The 18,104-nt window shown below is 43.7% G+C and overlaps 1 protein-coding gene across 1 annotated transcript; it reads left to right on the forward strand.

The window, feature by feature from the left end:
* Positions 1-966: 966 nt before the first annotated feature.
* Positions 967-17,795, forward strand: MKRN2 (makorin ring finger protein 2). The gene is made up of 8 exons (XM_040359339.1): positions 967-1,110; positions 4,648-4,776; positions 6,923-7,083; positions 9,569-9,879; positions 11,938-12,152; positions 13,562-13,672; positions 15,611-15,755; positions 17,548-17,795. The coding sequence occupies exons 1-8, from the start codon at positions 1,085-1,087 to the stop codon at positions 17,689-17,691; spliced, it is 1,242 nt and encodes a 413-aa protein (XP_040215273.1). The 5' UTR covers positions 967-1,084; the 3' UTR covers positions 17,692-17,795.
* The last annotated feature ends 309 nt before the right edge of the window (positions 17,796-18,104 follow it).

An 18,104-nucleotide genomic window follows, 5' to 3' on the forward strand; every position in this document is an offset into this window, starting at 1 on the left:
TCCCCCATTTTGAGCAGTCACTAGAACAGAGAGGGTTTGCTCACACTAGCGGTAGGGTGCTGCAGCCTCCTAACCGGTCCCCCCACAGCTGCAGAATCTGGGGGTGTACACACGCCACAGGCAGCAGGAATTATATCCCCTGTCGCTTTTGAGGGGTGTAGCCAAGCGAAACCCACTCAAGTGATAGGGGCTGCTCTGCAAGGGCCAGGCAACCGAATGCAATGCGCAATGTTGAAGCACGTTAGGTGCTTGGTTCAAGGGATTAAAGTAAGCGGTGAGGAGGTGATACAATGCCTCTTTACCAACTGTCAAATGCTCTTTGAAGAGCGATCAGAACAGGGATTGCTCAGAGATCAAAGCTTTTGTGACTAAGTCCGAATAGAGGAGAAACACATTTCTGGTGACACCTCAGGATTCCTTCACTTTGGAGGGATTTCCATTTACTTCCTGATTTGGCTATGGGACAGGAAGTGAAGGAAAAATTCCCCAATGGGACACAAATGGGGGGAGGGGGAAGCTGATGGGGTTATAGCCCTTCCTTAATCTATCCAAAATGTTGTCCTCTAGTTATTGAGTGTTTAGTTCGACTTTAATTTGTGAAATATCAGAAAGAAAAAGAGCAGGGCACGTAATAGTGGACCGCAGCTGGGAGGTAATGGATCAAAGATATGAAGAAAAAAGGCAAAACAACAACAGGGTTATAACCCTTCTTTACGTTATAATCTATAATAAAAATATGCTTGCCCTTGGTTACACTTTAAGGGCCATGCTTATCATAGACTGCTGTAACCATCATGCTCTTCCTTGGCAGGTTGCAGGGAAGAGCAAGAAAGAAAGGATACTGGCAGCCTCTTTGTTTCCAAGGCCTCCCCTCCCCCACTGTAACCACACACAGCCCACGTGGTGGAACTAAAGATCCCCGCTCTTGTTACTGGCCGGAGCCGGGGCTGCGCTGCACATTTAATGACGTCGTGTAGTGTCCCCGGCCGGGGGCGTTCCGTGAAAGAATAGTGGGAGGAACCCCGGGGTAAGGAGCAGACAACAACAACAGAACCAGCGTGACGGGGGGACACCGGCTCCAGCCATGAACACCAAACACGTGACGTGCAGGTGAGAACGGTACTCCGTCGGTGTGTTTTGTGGCGGGGGAGAGGGAGGTGAGGGTGAGGTACCATCCCATTGTTCCGCCGGACTGGGAGGAGGAGAGCTCCGTGTTCTGGGGGGAAGTTGTGTGATGAGGGAGAGGACCGTGTAGAGGGCTCAGGGGGTCTAGTCCGTGTTCTGTCCTCTCCTATGGACTTCTTTAGAGGACTCTGAGGTGGGGAGGAGTACTTTGTACGGGGGGCTTCATTCTCAGGGCCCCATTCACTCCTGAGCCGTGTGAGGGCCTCATCCAGAGCTAAGCCGTGCAAGGGTGCCATACAACCCTAGGTCATGTGAGGCCCCCCCCCCCCCCCCCGAGCGGGTGTTATCTCCTCTTCACTAGAGCCGTGCGAGGGGGGACCCCCCCCCCCCCATTCCACTAGAGCAGGGGTCTCCAAACCTTCTATATAAAGGGCCAGTTTACTGTCCTTCAGACTTTAGGGAAGGGTGACCAGACACCCCCAGTTTCAGGGGACAGTCCCCGGATTGAGGACACTGTCCCCGGGCCAAGTCTGTCCCCGGTTTTGTCCCTGGATTGGATTTGAACAGGGCCTGGGGCAATATCAAAGACAGTCAGTGCAGAATAAAAAAAAAAAAAAACTGAATTACACCCCTGCTCTGCCGCTCCTACTAGCTTATGTGGGTGTATTTGTTTACATTATCTGTGCCCCTTTCTGATGATCATGTGCTGGTCTTGACAGGGTGTGATGCGAGTGGCGGCGACGACGGGCAGAGAGTTGCTGATTGCTGGCATCACTAGTAAAAAATTTTTTTTTTAAAAATCTGGTCACCTTACTTTAGGGTGGCCGGATTGTGGATATCGGGAGTAGAAAAAGTGCCAGCATCAGATGGAGTAAACAATCTCCCGTCTGGTGTCAGTGAGAGAAATTGTGCCCCATCAATGGTGTCTTTGGTAGGAATTGTGCTCCATTATTGGTGTCATTGGGCCCCATTGTTAATGTCTTTGGGAGGAATAGCGTCCCATTGTTTGTTTTATTAGGAGGGATTGTGCCCTATCTTTGGTGTCATTTGGAGTAATTGTGCCCCATTGTTGGTTTCATTGGGAGGAAAGGTCCCCCATCATTGGTCTCATTGGGCCTCCCTTGTTGGTGTCATTGGATGGAACTCTGCCCCTTTGTTGATGTCAGTGAAGGAAATGGTGCCCCAGGGGCTGGATGAAAGCAAGCAAAGGGCCACATCCGGGCCCCAGTTTGGAGACCACTGCACTAGAGCCATGCGAGGGGGGGCTCCCCCCCCCTTCCACCAGAGCCGTGCCAGGGGGCTCCCCCCCTCACTTTCACCAGAGCCGTGCAAGGCCCCCCCCCCTTTCACCAGCAGTCAAATCACTTAGTCATGTAAATAGGTTGTTTGGGCCAGAACAAAGTACTTAAAGTGGAGGTTCACCCGCAAAAAAAAATTTAAGATTAGATTGATGCTCATTTTGTCTAGGGGAATCGGCTAGTTTTTTTTTTTAAAAACGAAGCAGTACTTACCGTTTTAGAGAGCGATCTTCTCCGCTGCTTTTGGGTATGGTCTTCGGGACTGGGCGTTCCTTCTTGATTGACAGGCTTCAGACGGTCGCATCTATCGCGTCAAGAGTAGCCGAAAGAAGCTGAACGTCGGTGCGGCTCTATACGGCGCCTGCGCACCGACGTTCAGCTACTTTTGGAAAATTGTGACGCGATAGATGCGACTGTCAGAAGTACTGCTTCGATCGCGTCACGATTTTCCAAAAGTAGCTGAACGTCTGTGCGCAGGCGCCGTATAGAGCCGCACCGACGTTCAGCTTCTTTCGGCTACTCTTGACGCGATAGATGCGACCGTCTGAAGCCTGTCCATCAAGAAGGAACGCCCAGACCCAAAGACCATACCCGGAAGCGGCGGAGAAGATCGCTCTCTAAAACGGTAAGTACTGCTTCGTTTTTAAAAAAAAAAACTAGCCGATTCCCCTAGACAAAATGAGCCTCAATCTAATCTTAATTTTTTTTTTTGCGGATGAACTTCCGCTTTAAAGTGACAGGAAACCTAGAACTCAGCTTTAAGATTGGGGTTTTATACTACTATAGGGCAGTGTTCAGTAATGTGAGCTTCATCCTTAACTGTAGAGTGAGAGCTGGATGTTATATCCTCCTATATGGTGTTTATATAGAACGTGTCATAAAGTTGGTGATGTGGGCAGTGTACAGTTTTTTTTTTTTCACAGGCTAGGGCAGGTCCTAGACAGCCTGGGCTCAGAGGAAGTGGGATGAATGAAGCATGCCATCAGAATGAGGACATCTAGTGGCAAAAATCTCAGGATTTAAAGCGGAGTTCCACCCAAAAACTGAACTTCCACTTTTCGGAATCCTCCCTCCGGTGTCACATTTAGGGCTGCAACTAACGATTATTTTCATAATCGATTAGTTGGCCGATTATTGTTTCGATTAATCGGTTAATAACCTTAGAAAAAAATGAATTTTGCGGCGATTTGCATTTGTTTGGCCCAATTTGTTGCCGGGCAGATTAAAAAACACAAATTGCCGCAAAAACACATTACATGCTTTTCTGTAGCTTTTCCGTTGAAGTATATTGAACCAAAAAAACTAAATAGTACAGTTTTGCTTTAAAAAAAAAGTCCTTGCCGTTTCCAAATGCGCAGCAGCTGAAAAAAATCATGGATGTGAACGTGTCCCATAGGAAGACATGTAAATGAACTGTAGTGAGTTTCTGCAAAAAGCACCAAAAAACAGAGGTGTGACCCCGGCCTGAGATGTTTAGTAACATAATGGGGTTAAAAATAATAACATTGGTACAAAACTAGCAAATCGCTACTGTAAGGGGTTAATTTTTTACTGTGTGAAAGTAATATTTACAGTAGCGATTTGATCTTTTAGTACTATAAAGGACTAATTTTTTTTTTTTTTTAACCCCATTATGTTACTGGCCGATTAATCTAATCTATTATGAAAATGGTAATCGATTAATTTCATAATCGATTAGTTGTCGATTAATCGATTAGTTGTTTCAGCCCTAGTCACCTTTTAGAGGGAAGCAGATACCAGTGTAATCCAGGTATTTGCTCTCGCTTCTGGGCATAGTATCTAGGGCGACCTACGCCATGTATGGCCCCTCCTCTGGCCCCCGCTGTCTTTTTGGAGATGCACTGGTCCAAGAAGACAACAGGGACCAGTGAGAGTGTGCAGAGCGACTCGCGCATGCACGGTAGAGACCCTGATTCCCTTACCGAAGATGGTGGCGCCTCCACCAGGGAGCAGAGGGACATATCGGATGAGGACATCGCGGGCACCCTGGGCAAGCAAGTGTCCTAATAAGTCAGCAGCTGCAGTATTTGTAGCTGCTGACTTGGTGGAACTCTGCTTTAAGGTGAGTATTAAAGAAAAAGACGGTTTTGTTATATTTTTTTATTTATTGGGCTGATACTTTTTCATGTTTTTGTTTGGGGTTCATTTTAACACTGCAAACTTTCTTTCTCAGTTTAAATTTAATGTTTCCTCTTATTTTCAGATATTTTATACATGGCGTGTGTCGAGAAGGAAATCGCTGTTTATTTTCTCATGATTTAGCCACGAGTAAACCATCCACTGTTTGTCGGTTCTATCAGAAGGGACAGTGCGCCTATGGGTCTCGTTGTAGGTATGGATCCTGCCAATTATAGCTAGACTAAGTAGTTGCCAATACCAAGGTACCCTGCTGTTAAGATCCTGCCGCTACTTATCTTTTGATACTTCCTTTTTACATGGGCATTTCTTTAGAGGATGCCAAGGATTAGCATTGTCTGATGTGTATTTGCTATTGGAATGTCTACGGGTCTTGCATACCCAAGACATTGGCATTAAGGGGAGGCAGAAGAAGACATTGCAGCTTCAGCTAGTAAGAAAAGTGAGCCGGTCATTGACTAGTGAAGTGAAATCCAGTTACATTCAACACATTTGGGTCTGTGTTTTTGTAGAGCTAACTTAACCGGTTAAGACCTGGACCAATATGCAGGTTAAGGACCTTGCCCCTTTTTGCGATTCGGCACTGCGTCGCTTTACCTGACAATTGCGCGGTCGTGCGACGTGGCTCCCAAACAAAATTGGCGTCCTTTTTTTCCCACTAATAGAGCTTTCTTTTGGTGGTATTTGATCACCTCTGCAGTTTTTATTTTTTGCGCTATAAACAAAAATAGGGTGACAATTTTGAAATAAATTCAGTGGGCTAGATTCCGGTAGAATCGCGCATTGTTGCGGCGTATCGTATTTACGCTACACCGCCGTAAGTAAGTGAGGCAAGTGCTGTATTTACAAAGCACTTGCCTCCTAAGTTACGGCGGCGTAGCGTAAATGGGGCCGGCGTAAGCGTGCCTAATTCAAATGAGGATGAGGGGGGCGTGTTTTATGTAAATGGTTGGTGACCCGAAGTGATTGACGTTTTTTACGAACGGCGCACGAAAACGACAGAAGCGCCGGCTAGCGTAAATATGCGCCCTAAGATACGACGGTGTAAGAGACTTGCGCCAGTCGGATCTTAGGCTAATTTCGGCGTATCTTGCTTTCTGAATACAGAAAGAAGATAAGCCAGCGCAGCTTTGAATTTACGCGGCGTATCTATAGATACGTCGGCGTAAATCATTGCTAAATCTAGCCCAATATTTTTTACTTTTTGCTATAATAAATATCCCCAAAAAAGATACGTATTCTTATACCTATTTTTGGTTAAAAAAATCGCAATAAGCGTTTATCAATTGATTTGCGCAAAATTTATAGCGTTTACAAAATAGGGGATAGTTTTATGGCATTTTTATTTTATTTTTTTACTGCTAATGGCGGCAATCAGCGATGAGATATATAGTGTGTGTATTATATAATTTTTTTTTTTTTTTTTGTGACTCTGACATTATGGTGGACACATTTTTAGGACCATTGTAATTTTCCCAGAGAAAAGTGCTATAAAAATGCACTGATTACTGTGAAAATTGCAGTGAAGGGGTTAACCACTAGGGGGGGCGCTGTAGGGGTTAAGCGTGACCTCATGTGTGTTTCTAACTGTAGGGGGGCTGGACGTGTGACGTCAGTGATCGTCGTTCCCTATATCGGGGAACAGACGATCACTGACATTGCCACAGAGAAGGTTTGTTTACACTCGCCTCTCCCCGTTCTTCAGCTCCTGTGACCCGATCGCAGGACACCCGCGGCGATCAGGTGCGCGGGTGCAGTCATGGAGCTTCGGACGGGGTCGCAAGTGCGTCGCCGGCAGCGCGCTCGCGACCTACGGCTGGGCTCTTAAAGGGGACGTGTATATATACGTCCATGTGCCCAGCTGTGCCATTCTGCCGACGTATATCGTCGTACGGCGGTCCTTAAGTGGTTAAGGTCATTGTACAATAATAATAAAAAAATATTATTATTTTTCATTTGGAAAGTCTGTGGCAAACTATTGAGGATATTCTACACTACCCATTCATTACTATATATCATTTTAATGGATGCACATGTTCTAAATATGTAGATTGTCATTCTGCCCATAGTCTCCTTTTGAGTGCCCAATTGTCCCCCAGAAGTGGGCACATTCTGTATGCAAATATCGACTTTCAGCATCAAGTCGGTGCTCTAGCACAGCCTTACAAACCTTAAAAAAAAAAGTAGCTTGGAGATCAGAATAATGGATTCCTGAACTCTATGTTAAAGACCTGTAATGTAAATTCCATATAGTCAGCATTTAATGGTAGGATGGGATAATATTTTATTTTTACAGATCTTCCTTGGAAAATATTGTATTTTTTTGTATTTTTTCTTGACAGGTATGATCATGTGAAACCGTCACCTGCCACAGTTTACATTCCTCAAAATGTCCCGCCTGCCACTCAAGAAACACCTTTGCCTGCCCCGGAGGTCCAACCAGTTGTCACAAAAACGACCCCTCAAAAGCGTGAGAAGAAGAGCCTTGTACTCAGAGATCGTGGTATGGTGATATACGGTTAACGCAAGCCTGTATTGAACACGCACCTTATTTAGAATTTGTTGATATTGCGTTTTAAAAGCGCATCAGACAGATGTCAACTGGCCCTAAGCGCTTGTTTTAGAGTGCTTTTGCTGTTTGTCAGAGTATGTAAAATGTAACGTTCATGATCTGGACACAGATTCACTTGTAGGCGTTTCTAAAAACCCAAAAAATGTAATCTGTTGCAGCGTATCAGTGTTCATATGTGGCTGCATTCGGGGTGTGTGTGCATTTTTTTTTTTTTTCTGGCTAGAATTATTCCACTGCATCTATGGAGCAGACATGGTTGCAACCGTGGGCTACAAGCATGTCCTCCTCTCCATCTCACAAAGGTGTGGAAAAATTGTAATTTACAGAGGGTAGTATCGAAGGGGGGGGGGGGGGGGAAATATTTCAGTAAGTTGCATAAACATTACATTTCTACTAAGATCAACATGTTTTATTCTGTGCTTGCTGAAAATGTTCTTAACCTGAGAAATGAAAACTAATGCAGCCTCCACATCTATGTACAGATAAGCTGGGATATATAACATTTTTGCTCTGGGGTTCAGCTTTATTTTCGCTTTAAATAGTTAATTTGGGCCAAGCTGGCCCAAATGAATAATTTTACTTTACCAACATGTGCACCCACTGGGGTGTGCTGTATAAACTGGATGTAAAACAAATGTGACTCCTGTCCTAGTAATAGTGAAGCAATAATGAGTCTGGCTGTTCCTAGCATCTACTGTATTTATTGGCGTATAACACTCACTTTTTTACCCTGAAAATAGAGGGTAAACTGTGCCTGTGTGTTATACGCAGGGGGTGGTGGAAAGTTTTTTTCCTGAAACTTCCCTCTTAAAGTTAGGGTGCGTGTTATACGCCGATTAAATACGGAAATTGTTTCCACAGGTGATTCTGTGCTGCATAACCTGCATGTAAATGATAAATATCAATGGTGACAGTGAAAATATAAAAAGTAGTATGTGAACTGCATGGAATAGATAAGGCAATGATCCTACAGTTGCATCAAGTACAGCAACATGAACAACTGTATCTGTAAAAAGTATGAGCTGCTAAACAATACAAATAAGTGAAAACAAAATATTAAGTAATGTGAAATGCCAAAATACAGTACGGTACTACTAGATGATGACCAAACAGTCACAAGTGGTAAAAACTCACAATCTGTATATATATATATTAATGTCTCTTTAGTCCTTTCAATGTATCGGTGAAAGATGCCATCTTCAATGACAGGCTATCGTCCAACACCATGCCAATTCCCAATGTGCCTTTAGCCTTAAAACGACTTGTTCCACCGCTGTGCTCACAGAACTCTTAAAATTTCAAGTCCTGAGCTACCAACCAGGCCTGAAGAGTTACTCACCACAAGTTGCCCCGCCCCTAAACACTACCTCATCATATTTTATCATCATCTCAGTCAGATCAATGACATATTAATGCTTTTTTTTTTTTTTTTTTTTTTTTTTTTTATCAGTATAATAATTACAAATTTTATACTGAGGTCGGGGCAGCCATCAGGAACCACATCTGTACACACTCAGTCCCCTCTGACACACATACACACAACTCTGACCCCCCTGTACACAAACTGCCCCTCCCCTCACCTATACACACAGGCCCTACTTGTAAAGAAGGTCTTCCTAGTCCCAGCTTGTTTCCACAAAGCTGACACATGTTCCTAAGACTCGTAGAGAAGCTACAGCCATCGCGATCCAGAATTCAGTACAAGCGGCACTTACACGAGCAGTGCACATGCAGGAAGCAGCCACAGGTTTCAAGCAGTAAAGAGCCTGATATGAGCAAAATAACAGAACAGCAGTTGCTGACTCTTCTGTTATGAATGCATAGAGAAGGACATGCTAATAGGAGGAGGAGAAGGGACAGGAAGCATCCGCCGCCATCTTTTTGGCAGGTGTGCTCGACTCGCCCTCAGTTTATTTCCACTCGCCAAATGCAAGCAGGCGAGTAGAAAATTTCAGGGCAGCATTAATGAATATATATTCATCAGGGTAACTTCCACTTCAGGGTCCCGACTTTCGTAGTCTGGATCCGCTAGCTGCCTTGACTGATGGCGGTCTCGGCGAACCACTAAGACGACCGCCGCTCCCTACCCCCTCCACAGCTCAGCGCTCCAATGAGCGTGGAGGAGAGCTACTGACAGTCTGCTCTCCTCCTCTCGCGGAGGAGTGAGAACTGAGCCATCGGCAGTGTTCAGTGGCTCAGTTCTCATTGCAGAGACGGGGGGTGGCTGCAGCATCGGTCTGATGCTGCATTCACCTAGGTAAGTATGAATAGCGGAAGAGAAAAAAAATTACTCTATTTTTAAACAAAATTATTAAAGAAAATAGTATGGATTGTACTTGAGAACTAGAGGCTGTGTGATTCTTCAAATTTCACATGAATTCATGACTATCAATTGTCTTTCTAATGCCATTATTAGATTTATCGGGATTGGCAGAAGATAAAAATCGATTACATCCTGCTTCTAACCAAAACTACAGCAGTGATGGTCAAGTGACTGATGACATGTTGAAACCACACTCTTACCTGCAAGCCATCTGTACAGGACTGGAAGAAGTTGAGGCGGCCTCGCCTTTTCCTGGGGACCCCCAGCAGCTTTGTCCCTATGCAGCTGCAGGGACATGTCACTATGGGGAAAGCTGTGTCTATATCCATGGAGATGTTTGCGAGATCTGCAGCTTACAAGTGCTTCACCCCTATGACCAGGAACAGAGGAAGTCGCATGAAAAGGTGAAAATGGCCAGATATCCTTTGTGTGTTTGCATGGTTGTTAGGGCAGCATCCATGAAGAATCCTGCTGTAGTCTGGCTAATATAAAAATCATATAAGAGCAGATCTGAATTGGACTGGATGCTAAAAATTCATAGGAGGCCCCAAATATAAATACATTTCCCAAAGATGTTAATTCTTTGTTGGTAATTTAACTCCTCGCCTAAAATGACTAATAAAATGGCTTGTATGCTGACCCACTAATACGCTGAGCCTTTGACCAGAAACAATTATGCAAGTCAGGAAGGGAGTGCTGGGGATTTAGGAGTGCTTATATTTTTCTGGGTCAGTGATTCAAATAGGGGCATCGTGTTAGCTGATAGCATTCTCAGGAGAACACAATTGTAGCCTTCTGCCATTTAAAGTACAATTTTTTTTTTTTTTAACTTGGTGCAGTCCTCCCTTCACTTACCTCATCCTTCGATTTTTGCTTTTAAATGTCCTTATTTCTTCAGAGAAATCCTCACTTCCGGTTCTTCTGTCTGTAACTCCACACAGTAATGCAAGGCTTTCTCCCTGGTGTAGAGTGTCGTGCTTGCCCCCCCTCCCTTTGACTACAGGAGAGTCAGGGCGCTCTCTATGTTGCAGATAGAGAAAGCAGCTGTGTGTTAGTGGGTGTCCTGACTCTCCTGTAGTCCAAGGGAGGGGGTGAGCACGACACTCCACACCAGGGAGAAAGTCTTGCATTACTGTGTGGAGTTACAGACAGAACAACAGGAAGTGAGGATTTCTCAGAAGAAATAAGGGCATTTAAAAGCAAAATGGAAGGATGAGGTAAGTGAAGGAGGACTGCACTGAGGTAAAGGAAGCTATTTAGGAAAAACATTTTTTACCTTTTCAACCCCTTTTAACTTTAAGTAAATTGACTCTACTGGTCATCATAAACTCCATTTTCATATTAATCCACATTTTTATTTGTAGTTGGAGTCTAACTGCAAAATGCGATAACCCTAACTGCCATGACCTGGGGGGTGCCATGGTCTTGCTGGTCAATACACCTAAAAGAGGGCATACCCTAAGTATAATGTATGAAAATAGAAAGTTGGGGGATATGGGTGGGCGGGAACCAGGAAATTAGGCCAATGAGGCACCTGTCGGAGGAGGATATACCTGCCCAGACTCCTACAAATACAGACTGGCCAAAGGCTAGCCCTCTAACCTATTTAAAAATAAAATAAAAAAATTGGTTTCTATTGAGTGGGGAAAACTTTCTGTGCTTTATTTCTCATTGAACCATTTTTAGTCTGCTGATCTAGGCATAACCAATTAACAGGTAAACAAGACATTTATATAAAATATCGTTATGCCGCTTAGCCTTATTGCGTCAAAAAAGAAGGGTGTATATCCACCATCTAGTTTATAAGCTGATCTTCCCAAACAGACAAACTACAGTACTAGTTTTGAGAAGTCAATAGTGACTCCATATTTTTCTTAGTGTAAGTTTGGATTCATACATTTTTAGCTAAAAACTATTTTTGTATTTAAGAATAAAAAAAGGTATTGATTGAGGGGGAAAAAAGGGTCTACTAAAATCTAACGCGGTCTTCCAAATCAATGAATATATTTAATAAGTTGTATTTGAAGGATTCAATGGATGTAAAAATGTAAGCTGTGCAAAAGCATTACTTTTTTTTTTATTTTTTTATTTTTTTTTATTTATGCCAAACTTACTCCTGATTCTACATGGTGCTTTATAAAGGTGTGTGTATATGTTGGAGCTACAGTACATGAATAATCTTTTTGTTGACAGACTGAGGCTTTAGCACTGTTTTAAGATGCTGCCTTAATAAGCACAATGATTAGGAAAGTATGAGAAAAGTCGGCGCTCCTAATCTGCATACTTTTGAGTGACTTGAAAAGCCATTGAATTAGCATTTTAAAATGTAATTCTCTTTCCTCATTACTGGTTTCCAGCATGCCATGTCATGTCAGGCTTCTATTTGCCTTTTATAGCTAGTACTCAAATCCTGCTGGAGCTGATGTGTATTTTTATTTAATTTATTTTTGTTTTTCTTTTAGTTATGTATGGAAACGTTTGAATTGGACATGGAAAAGGCCTTTGCTTTCCAGGCCAGCCAAGACAAGGTGTGTAGTATCTGCATGGAAGTCGTGTATGAAAAGCCTTCACCATCAGAGCGGAGATTTGGTATCTTGTCCAACTGCAACCACACGTACTGCCTCTCCTGCATCAGGCAGTGGAGATGTGCCAGGCAGTTTGAGAATCCTGTCATAAAGTAAGTGCTGGGGCTTGAATTTAGAAACATACAGCATGTGTGGTGTGTGGGGTTTTTTATTTATTTTTTATTATTTCAATTACCTTTTTTAGTTGGTTATTTTTTGGGCTAAAGTTAGAGGGTTTCATTTACCGTATTTATCGCGGTATAACGCGCTCCCGCGTATACCGCGCACCCCTAAAGTTGCCCGAATCCTGTGGAAAAAGTTTTTTTTTTTGTACTTAGTTTTGGTGTCTTGCGCGGCGGCCTCGTCGGGTCCGGCGTCCGTCTGCGGCTTCGGGTGTCCTCTTCGTCGGGTCCGGCGTCCTTCTGTGCCTTCGGGTGTCCTCTTCGTCGGGTCCGGCGTCCTTCTGCGGCGTCCTCCCCGCTCGTTTCCCGTGCCGAGTTTGAATACTGCGCCGACATATACAGAGCACAGTACACGTGTATTGTCGGGCAGGCTCGGCAACTCTCGCGCTCACGTCCTGTATGTGAGCGCGGAAGGAGCCGAGACTGGCTGACTATACCCGAGTGTACTGCGCTCGGTATATGTCGGCGCAGTATTCAAACTCGGCGCGGGTATCGGCGTATACCGCGCACCCACGATTTTGCCCTGATTTTCAGGGCAAAAAAGTGCGCGGTATACGCCGGTAGATATAAAACCACCTCCTTTGAATCAAATTATGTAATCATTAAAAATTGGAGGAAAAGCTTAACTATAGTATAAATATTCTTAACAATTTTCCCTTCACCCTTCAAAAAAGGTGTGTGTGTGTGTGTGTTTTACCTTTTTTTTTTTTTTTTTTTTTTATTTAATTTGGTCAAGTCGCATGATCCCACAGCTCCAGTTCCCTCGTGTTAGTGAATGACTGCTGCAGGGGAGAGAAGGGAGAGCACCGACAGTTCGGGCCTATGGGTGATGTCGGTGCTCCCGGAATTCACAGCTGTTGTGAAGCGCTCCCTTACACAGAGCTGCGGTACCACGTAACCAAGGCAGGTTGACAATTGGTATGGATACATAGGAGGGAGGGAACATTTTTAAGAATAATTATAGTTTGGTTTCTTTTACTTGAAATGCGTGTAAATAGCTCCTTAATATATCTTTTGTATTTTCCTGTTATTCCCCACACATTGACGTTCAGACTGGAGGAAAAAAAACAAAACCATTAAAGCTAATTAGACTTTAATGCATTGTACAGTACTGTGAATCTAAAAATAGAGCTTACTATTTTAAAGTGAGAGCACAGGAGACTTCATTGGTAAGCTGCCATTCCTTCCTTATCAAATCGCAGCCTTGACCAAGCTGCATTACATTGACTGCAATGTACAATATCTCCTCAGGTTATCTGAAAACTAACTGAACAGAATTTCTCATCCAGGTAACCCCAGTCACAGCAGCATTTGTCCCTTTTCTTTTGTCTTCTGATTAGAGCATGTCCAGAATGCCGGGTGATATCAGAGTTTGTTATTCCAAGTGTTTACTGGGTGGAAGATCAAAGCAAGAAGAATGAATTGATTGACGCGTTTAAGCAGGGAATGGGGTGAGTTTGACTTTCAATGTAAACCAAAAACTTCTAAATAGTGAGCCCCCGACTAAAGAATCCTCAGATTCGCAGGTTTATGATGGCTGCATTGAGTAACACGTCTTTGGGGGAATTGGGGTTTTTAATAAAATGTACTAACATGTAGACACTTGAACGTGCCCGCACATAATGTGTCGCTGTGGAGGCTTCATACTTTTAAAGCCTTAATATGCAAATGGAGACTTGGGGCCAGATTCAGGTAGATCCGCGCAATATTTGCGCGGGCAAAGGGCAACGATTTTTGCTCTGCGCCCACGCAAATATTTTGATATGCCCGCGATTCACGGAGCAGTAGCTCCGTAAATTGCGCGGGCGATATGCTAAATAGCCCGGCGTAAGGGCGCCTAATGTAAATGATCCCGCCGGGGGCGGGAATCTTTTAAATTAGGCGCGCTCCCGCGCCGAGCGAACAGCGCATGCTCCGTCGGGAAACTTTCCCGACGTGCATTGCGGCAAATGACGTTGCAAGGACGTCATTTGCTTCTAAGTGAACGTGAATGGCGTCCAGCGCCATTCACGATTCACTTACGTAAACGACGTGAAATTTAAATTTCACGAGCGGGAAGGGCGGCTATACTTTAGCATTGGCTGCCCCTTCTACAGCAGGAGCAACCTTGCGCTAAAGTCGCCGTACGGAAACTCTGTACCTTGCGTGCGCAGGGCCTGCGCAACTTTTGTGAATCGGTGGTAGTATGCAATTTGCATACTATACGCCGATCACAATGGCCGCGCCCCCTAGCGGCCAACGCAAGAATGCAGCCTGAGATATGAAGGCATAAGGAGGCTTATGTCTGTCATATCCTAGGCTGCAGTCCGCGTAGCGATGTTCCTGAATCAGGGGCATTCGCTACGCGGGAGCAAAACAGCTATTGCGCCGCGCAACCTATGGTTGCGCGGGCGCAATAGCTTCTTGAATCTGGCCCTTTGATTATTGCAGTTGTTTGGTCACCTTTTTCATCATCATGCACTTAAGTGCCTGCTCAGTTTTTAAATCCTTCATTTTAGTTTCACTTTAATCTTTTTCCTTTTTGCAATGTAAATCCCTAAAGGCCCATTTTTACTTTTCTCAGTTCCGGTGTGTGGCAAGAACGCATGCGTTAATGCAGCGCACAATACATGCATGATGCGTTGCCATTCATTTTTAAATCGCATCTTGAGAAGCACACGACATCAGTGTGTGTTTTGTTTGTTTTTTGGTCCATTTGAATGGTTTACCATAATGCAATAATGAAACGCCCTAGAAATGCAAAGTGTTAATGGGCCATAATGGACTTTAAAAATGGCTGACTTTTACATTAGTGCTGAACTCCAGTCACAATACTTGCATTCATGGATCTTTCTCGCTATCACAAATTATATATAAATATAATTCCACTTTGCAAACCCAATTAATGCCAATTATCACTGTGCTGCACATAGCCTGTGCAGAGATGTGAGAGAAATACAGCAGGCCCCACCCACTACAGGCTGCCTGCAGAGAATTGCAGGAGGCAGATACAAGACCAGTCTCCATCTTTATTACTGAAAAATCTTCGACAAAGGCAAAGTATAGGGCGGCTTCATGCTGGATTACGACATGATCTGCAAAAAGTACATAGAGGACATCAAGATTCAGTTAATTTAAAGCTGGAAGGCCCTCATGTAATTTTTATCGGATGATTAGCCAGGAATCCCTCCCCCTTCATATCTGGATTACAGGTGATACCTGGAAATGGAAAAGGTTGACAGAGCAGTGCTTGACTAGCCAAAGATGTGGACACAACTTTATAGAACAAAATGAGGATATGTTTATATATCTGTTACATGTTGTAGACTTTGTTTTATAAAACAAATGTTACTGCCTATTTCTGGTGAAAACTTACAGTGGGTGACCAGTTGCCTTTCTTTAAATTTCAGTAAGAAGGCCTGTAAATACTTTGATCAGGGACGTGGCACCTGCCCTTTTGGTGGAAAGTGTCTTTACCTGCATGCATATCCAGATGGAACCATAGCAGACCCAGAGAAACCCCGGAAACAACTTGGATCTGAAGGCACAGTACGGGTAAGAGCCCTTATTTCTCCCATCTGTGGAAGTCTAATATTGATCTAAAAACACTAAAGGTCAATACCAAAATTGGTGATTCATAATGAGAGGGAGATATATATTTTGCATCTTAGTAGTAATGTTTAGGCCTCGTTCACACAGGCCCATGTTTTACCGACGTGGGGATGCACAGGTGTTGCATGCGTCCCCATATTAAATTTATCTCAGACAGCATTTGCTGTAACAAAAAAAATCTATTAATAATTACCCAAAATTATATATAACATACTGTGGTTGTCACTAGTTTAATTATAAGTGACAGGTGATTAATCATCATTTGTCACTTTTATGTTTAGAATTGAATAAAGTGACAGTGCCAAAGAGTCTTTTGTGCAATCTTGAGTGCTTCGTGCCTTGTTCCACCATGTTCTATAATAGCCACGTAATTATTAGATTTCCGCGCTAGGACTGGGTAGATGAGCTGCTGCCCCCTGGGGAGTCCCTCAGATGAGTGACAGAGTGCAATGAATAAAAATGTGTGATCAGGGTGTTGGCGCTGCTAAAATATTTAGTATGTAATTGATACGTTTCCAAAACAGGTGAGTGTATAATACAATGTCCGGTACCTTAGTGTGGTAGGCTCATAAGAACAGCCTCCAATACTAACCAGGTTCCCTTTTATTGATTTATAGTGCTCTATAATAGACTCACACTGCACTCACCAGATGTCAGTGACTACCTTACTGTATAGCAAGGAGAGTCAACAAGGCTTGTAGGTCTTTAGGGAGACCTATCCCACAATCCCTGGCATCTTCTGTCTCTCTCACGAATCCTGACTCCTCCCAGTTGTGATCCAATGCATTCTCCCAAACGATTGTTAGGCAGGTAAAATATAAATGGAAAGACAGCCTCTCATAGTGTGAAATCCTTTGTAGTTTTATTAAAAGTAACAATATAAAAAAAGCCAGATAGATGGATGAATTGTTAAAAACGGCCCTGTGAGTGTGCAGAAAGATGGCCGCTGCCTAAAACCTGGCATGCGTTCCACTTGCTGGGCCGGAAGTGGCTCAGGGGAACATCGGCTTGATGCGTTTCGACATCAATAGACAACATTATCAAAAGCATCCCCATGTCAGCAGTCCCATTGTTTTCTGTTGGGATGTAGTGGCTGCACAGACACAGTTGCTGCTCCCGGTATGACATTTGTGCACCCTCAGGGATGTTATATTGGGACACGGTGACTGTGCAGCTGCTGTCCTAGCAAAAAACAATGGGATTTCTGGCACGGGGATGCATGCAACACCTGTGCATCCCCAGGATGGCAGAACATGACCCTGTGTGAGTGGGTGACCCTCCTTTTTAACCCCTTCAAGAAATTTTCTGCAGGAGTTTTGCGGACAGGCTGGGGAGAGGCTGCGCACTGCCTACAGGTGTGCACTGGAAAACTAGCCCTTTTGTTTTTTTTTTTTTAATATCCTGAGAACTGCTTTTTGTATACTAGAGAAGCTGGAATGTGTAGGTCATTTATTTTTATTTTAAAGGTCAACTACCTTATTAAATATAAAAACTAATTATGATGAGCAAATTTGTTACAGTACTTTTATCTGTTTTTACCCATTCACCCCTTGCGTTAAGGCAGCTCATCCAAATGACTGCATTGTGTTGTGCTGCAAGGCATGTGTGTTGGCGCTGTGTTGCATTAATCCTTTAATGTGTGTGTGTGTGTGTGTGTGTGTGTGTGTGTTAACGTACCACTTCAGTATGAATGGGTCCTAACTGTTTTTTAAACTTGTTCTTGGTTTCTGTGCAGTTCTTTAATGCGGTTAGACTGTGGGATTTCATTGAAGATCGAGAGCACAGAAGCATTCCTTCTGAGGACGATGTAGCCGAACTTGGAGACCTCTTCATGCATTTGTCTGGAGCAGATCAGCAAGAAACCCCCTCTTCCAACTGAATATTTATTAGAAATTGTAGTGTAGAAACTGCATGTTTGGGTTAATGAGATGGCAGAACCAAGTGTCCTTTCTACTAAGAAAATAAAAACAACACTATTGGCTACTTCTGTGTTGGTGCAATCTGTTCTCTCCAGCTCAGACTAGTAAAGTCACATAGAAACAGAAGGGCCACAAGCCTGTTCTCGGTAATGTACTGTTGGCATCTTGCAGTCCATAGAACTGGTTTGTATAATGCATCTATTCTCGGTATATAAATTTTATCGTATGATCTGCAGCCCTCCTGTCAAGTCTATTTTCAACTAACCAGTGGAGAGGTCTGCATGTGCGATCCCAGCTTGCTCTGTCTTGCTGCTGCCGTTATTTATCTTTTAGTTAGACTCGCCATTTATAAATATTATTTACGTTCGAGAGT

The sequence above is a fragment of the Rana temporaria genome, chromosome 7 (genome assembly GCF_905171775.1).
Source record: "Rana temporaria chromosome 7, aRanTem1.1, whole genome shotgun sequence".
Classification (NCBI taxonomy): domain Eukaryota; kingdom Metazoa; phylum Chordata; class Amphibia; order Anura; family Ranidae; genus Rana; species Rana temporaria.

What these genes read in the sequence shown, in the direction of transcription:
- MKRN2 (XM_040359339.1), top strand. Translation starts at nt 1,085, where the DNA reads ATGAACACCAAACACGTGACGTGCAG. An exon ending in CCTTGTACTCAGAGATCGTG is followed by an intron (nt 7,084 to 9,568) that starts GTATGGTGATAT and finishes TGCCATTATTAG; the next exon opens with ATTTATCGGGATTGGCAGAA. An exon ending in GATCTGAAGGCACAGTACGG is followed by an intron (nt 15,756 to 17,547) that starts GTAAGAGCCCTT and finishes GTTTCTGTGCAG; the next exon opens with TTCTTTAATGCGGTTAGACT.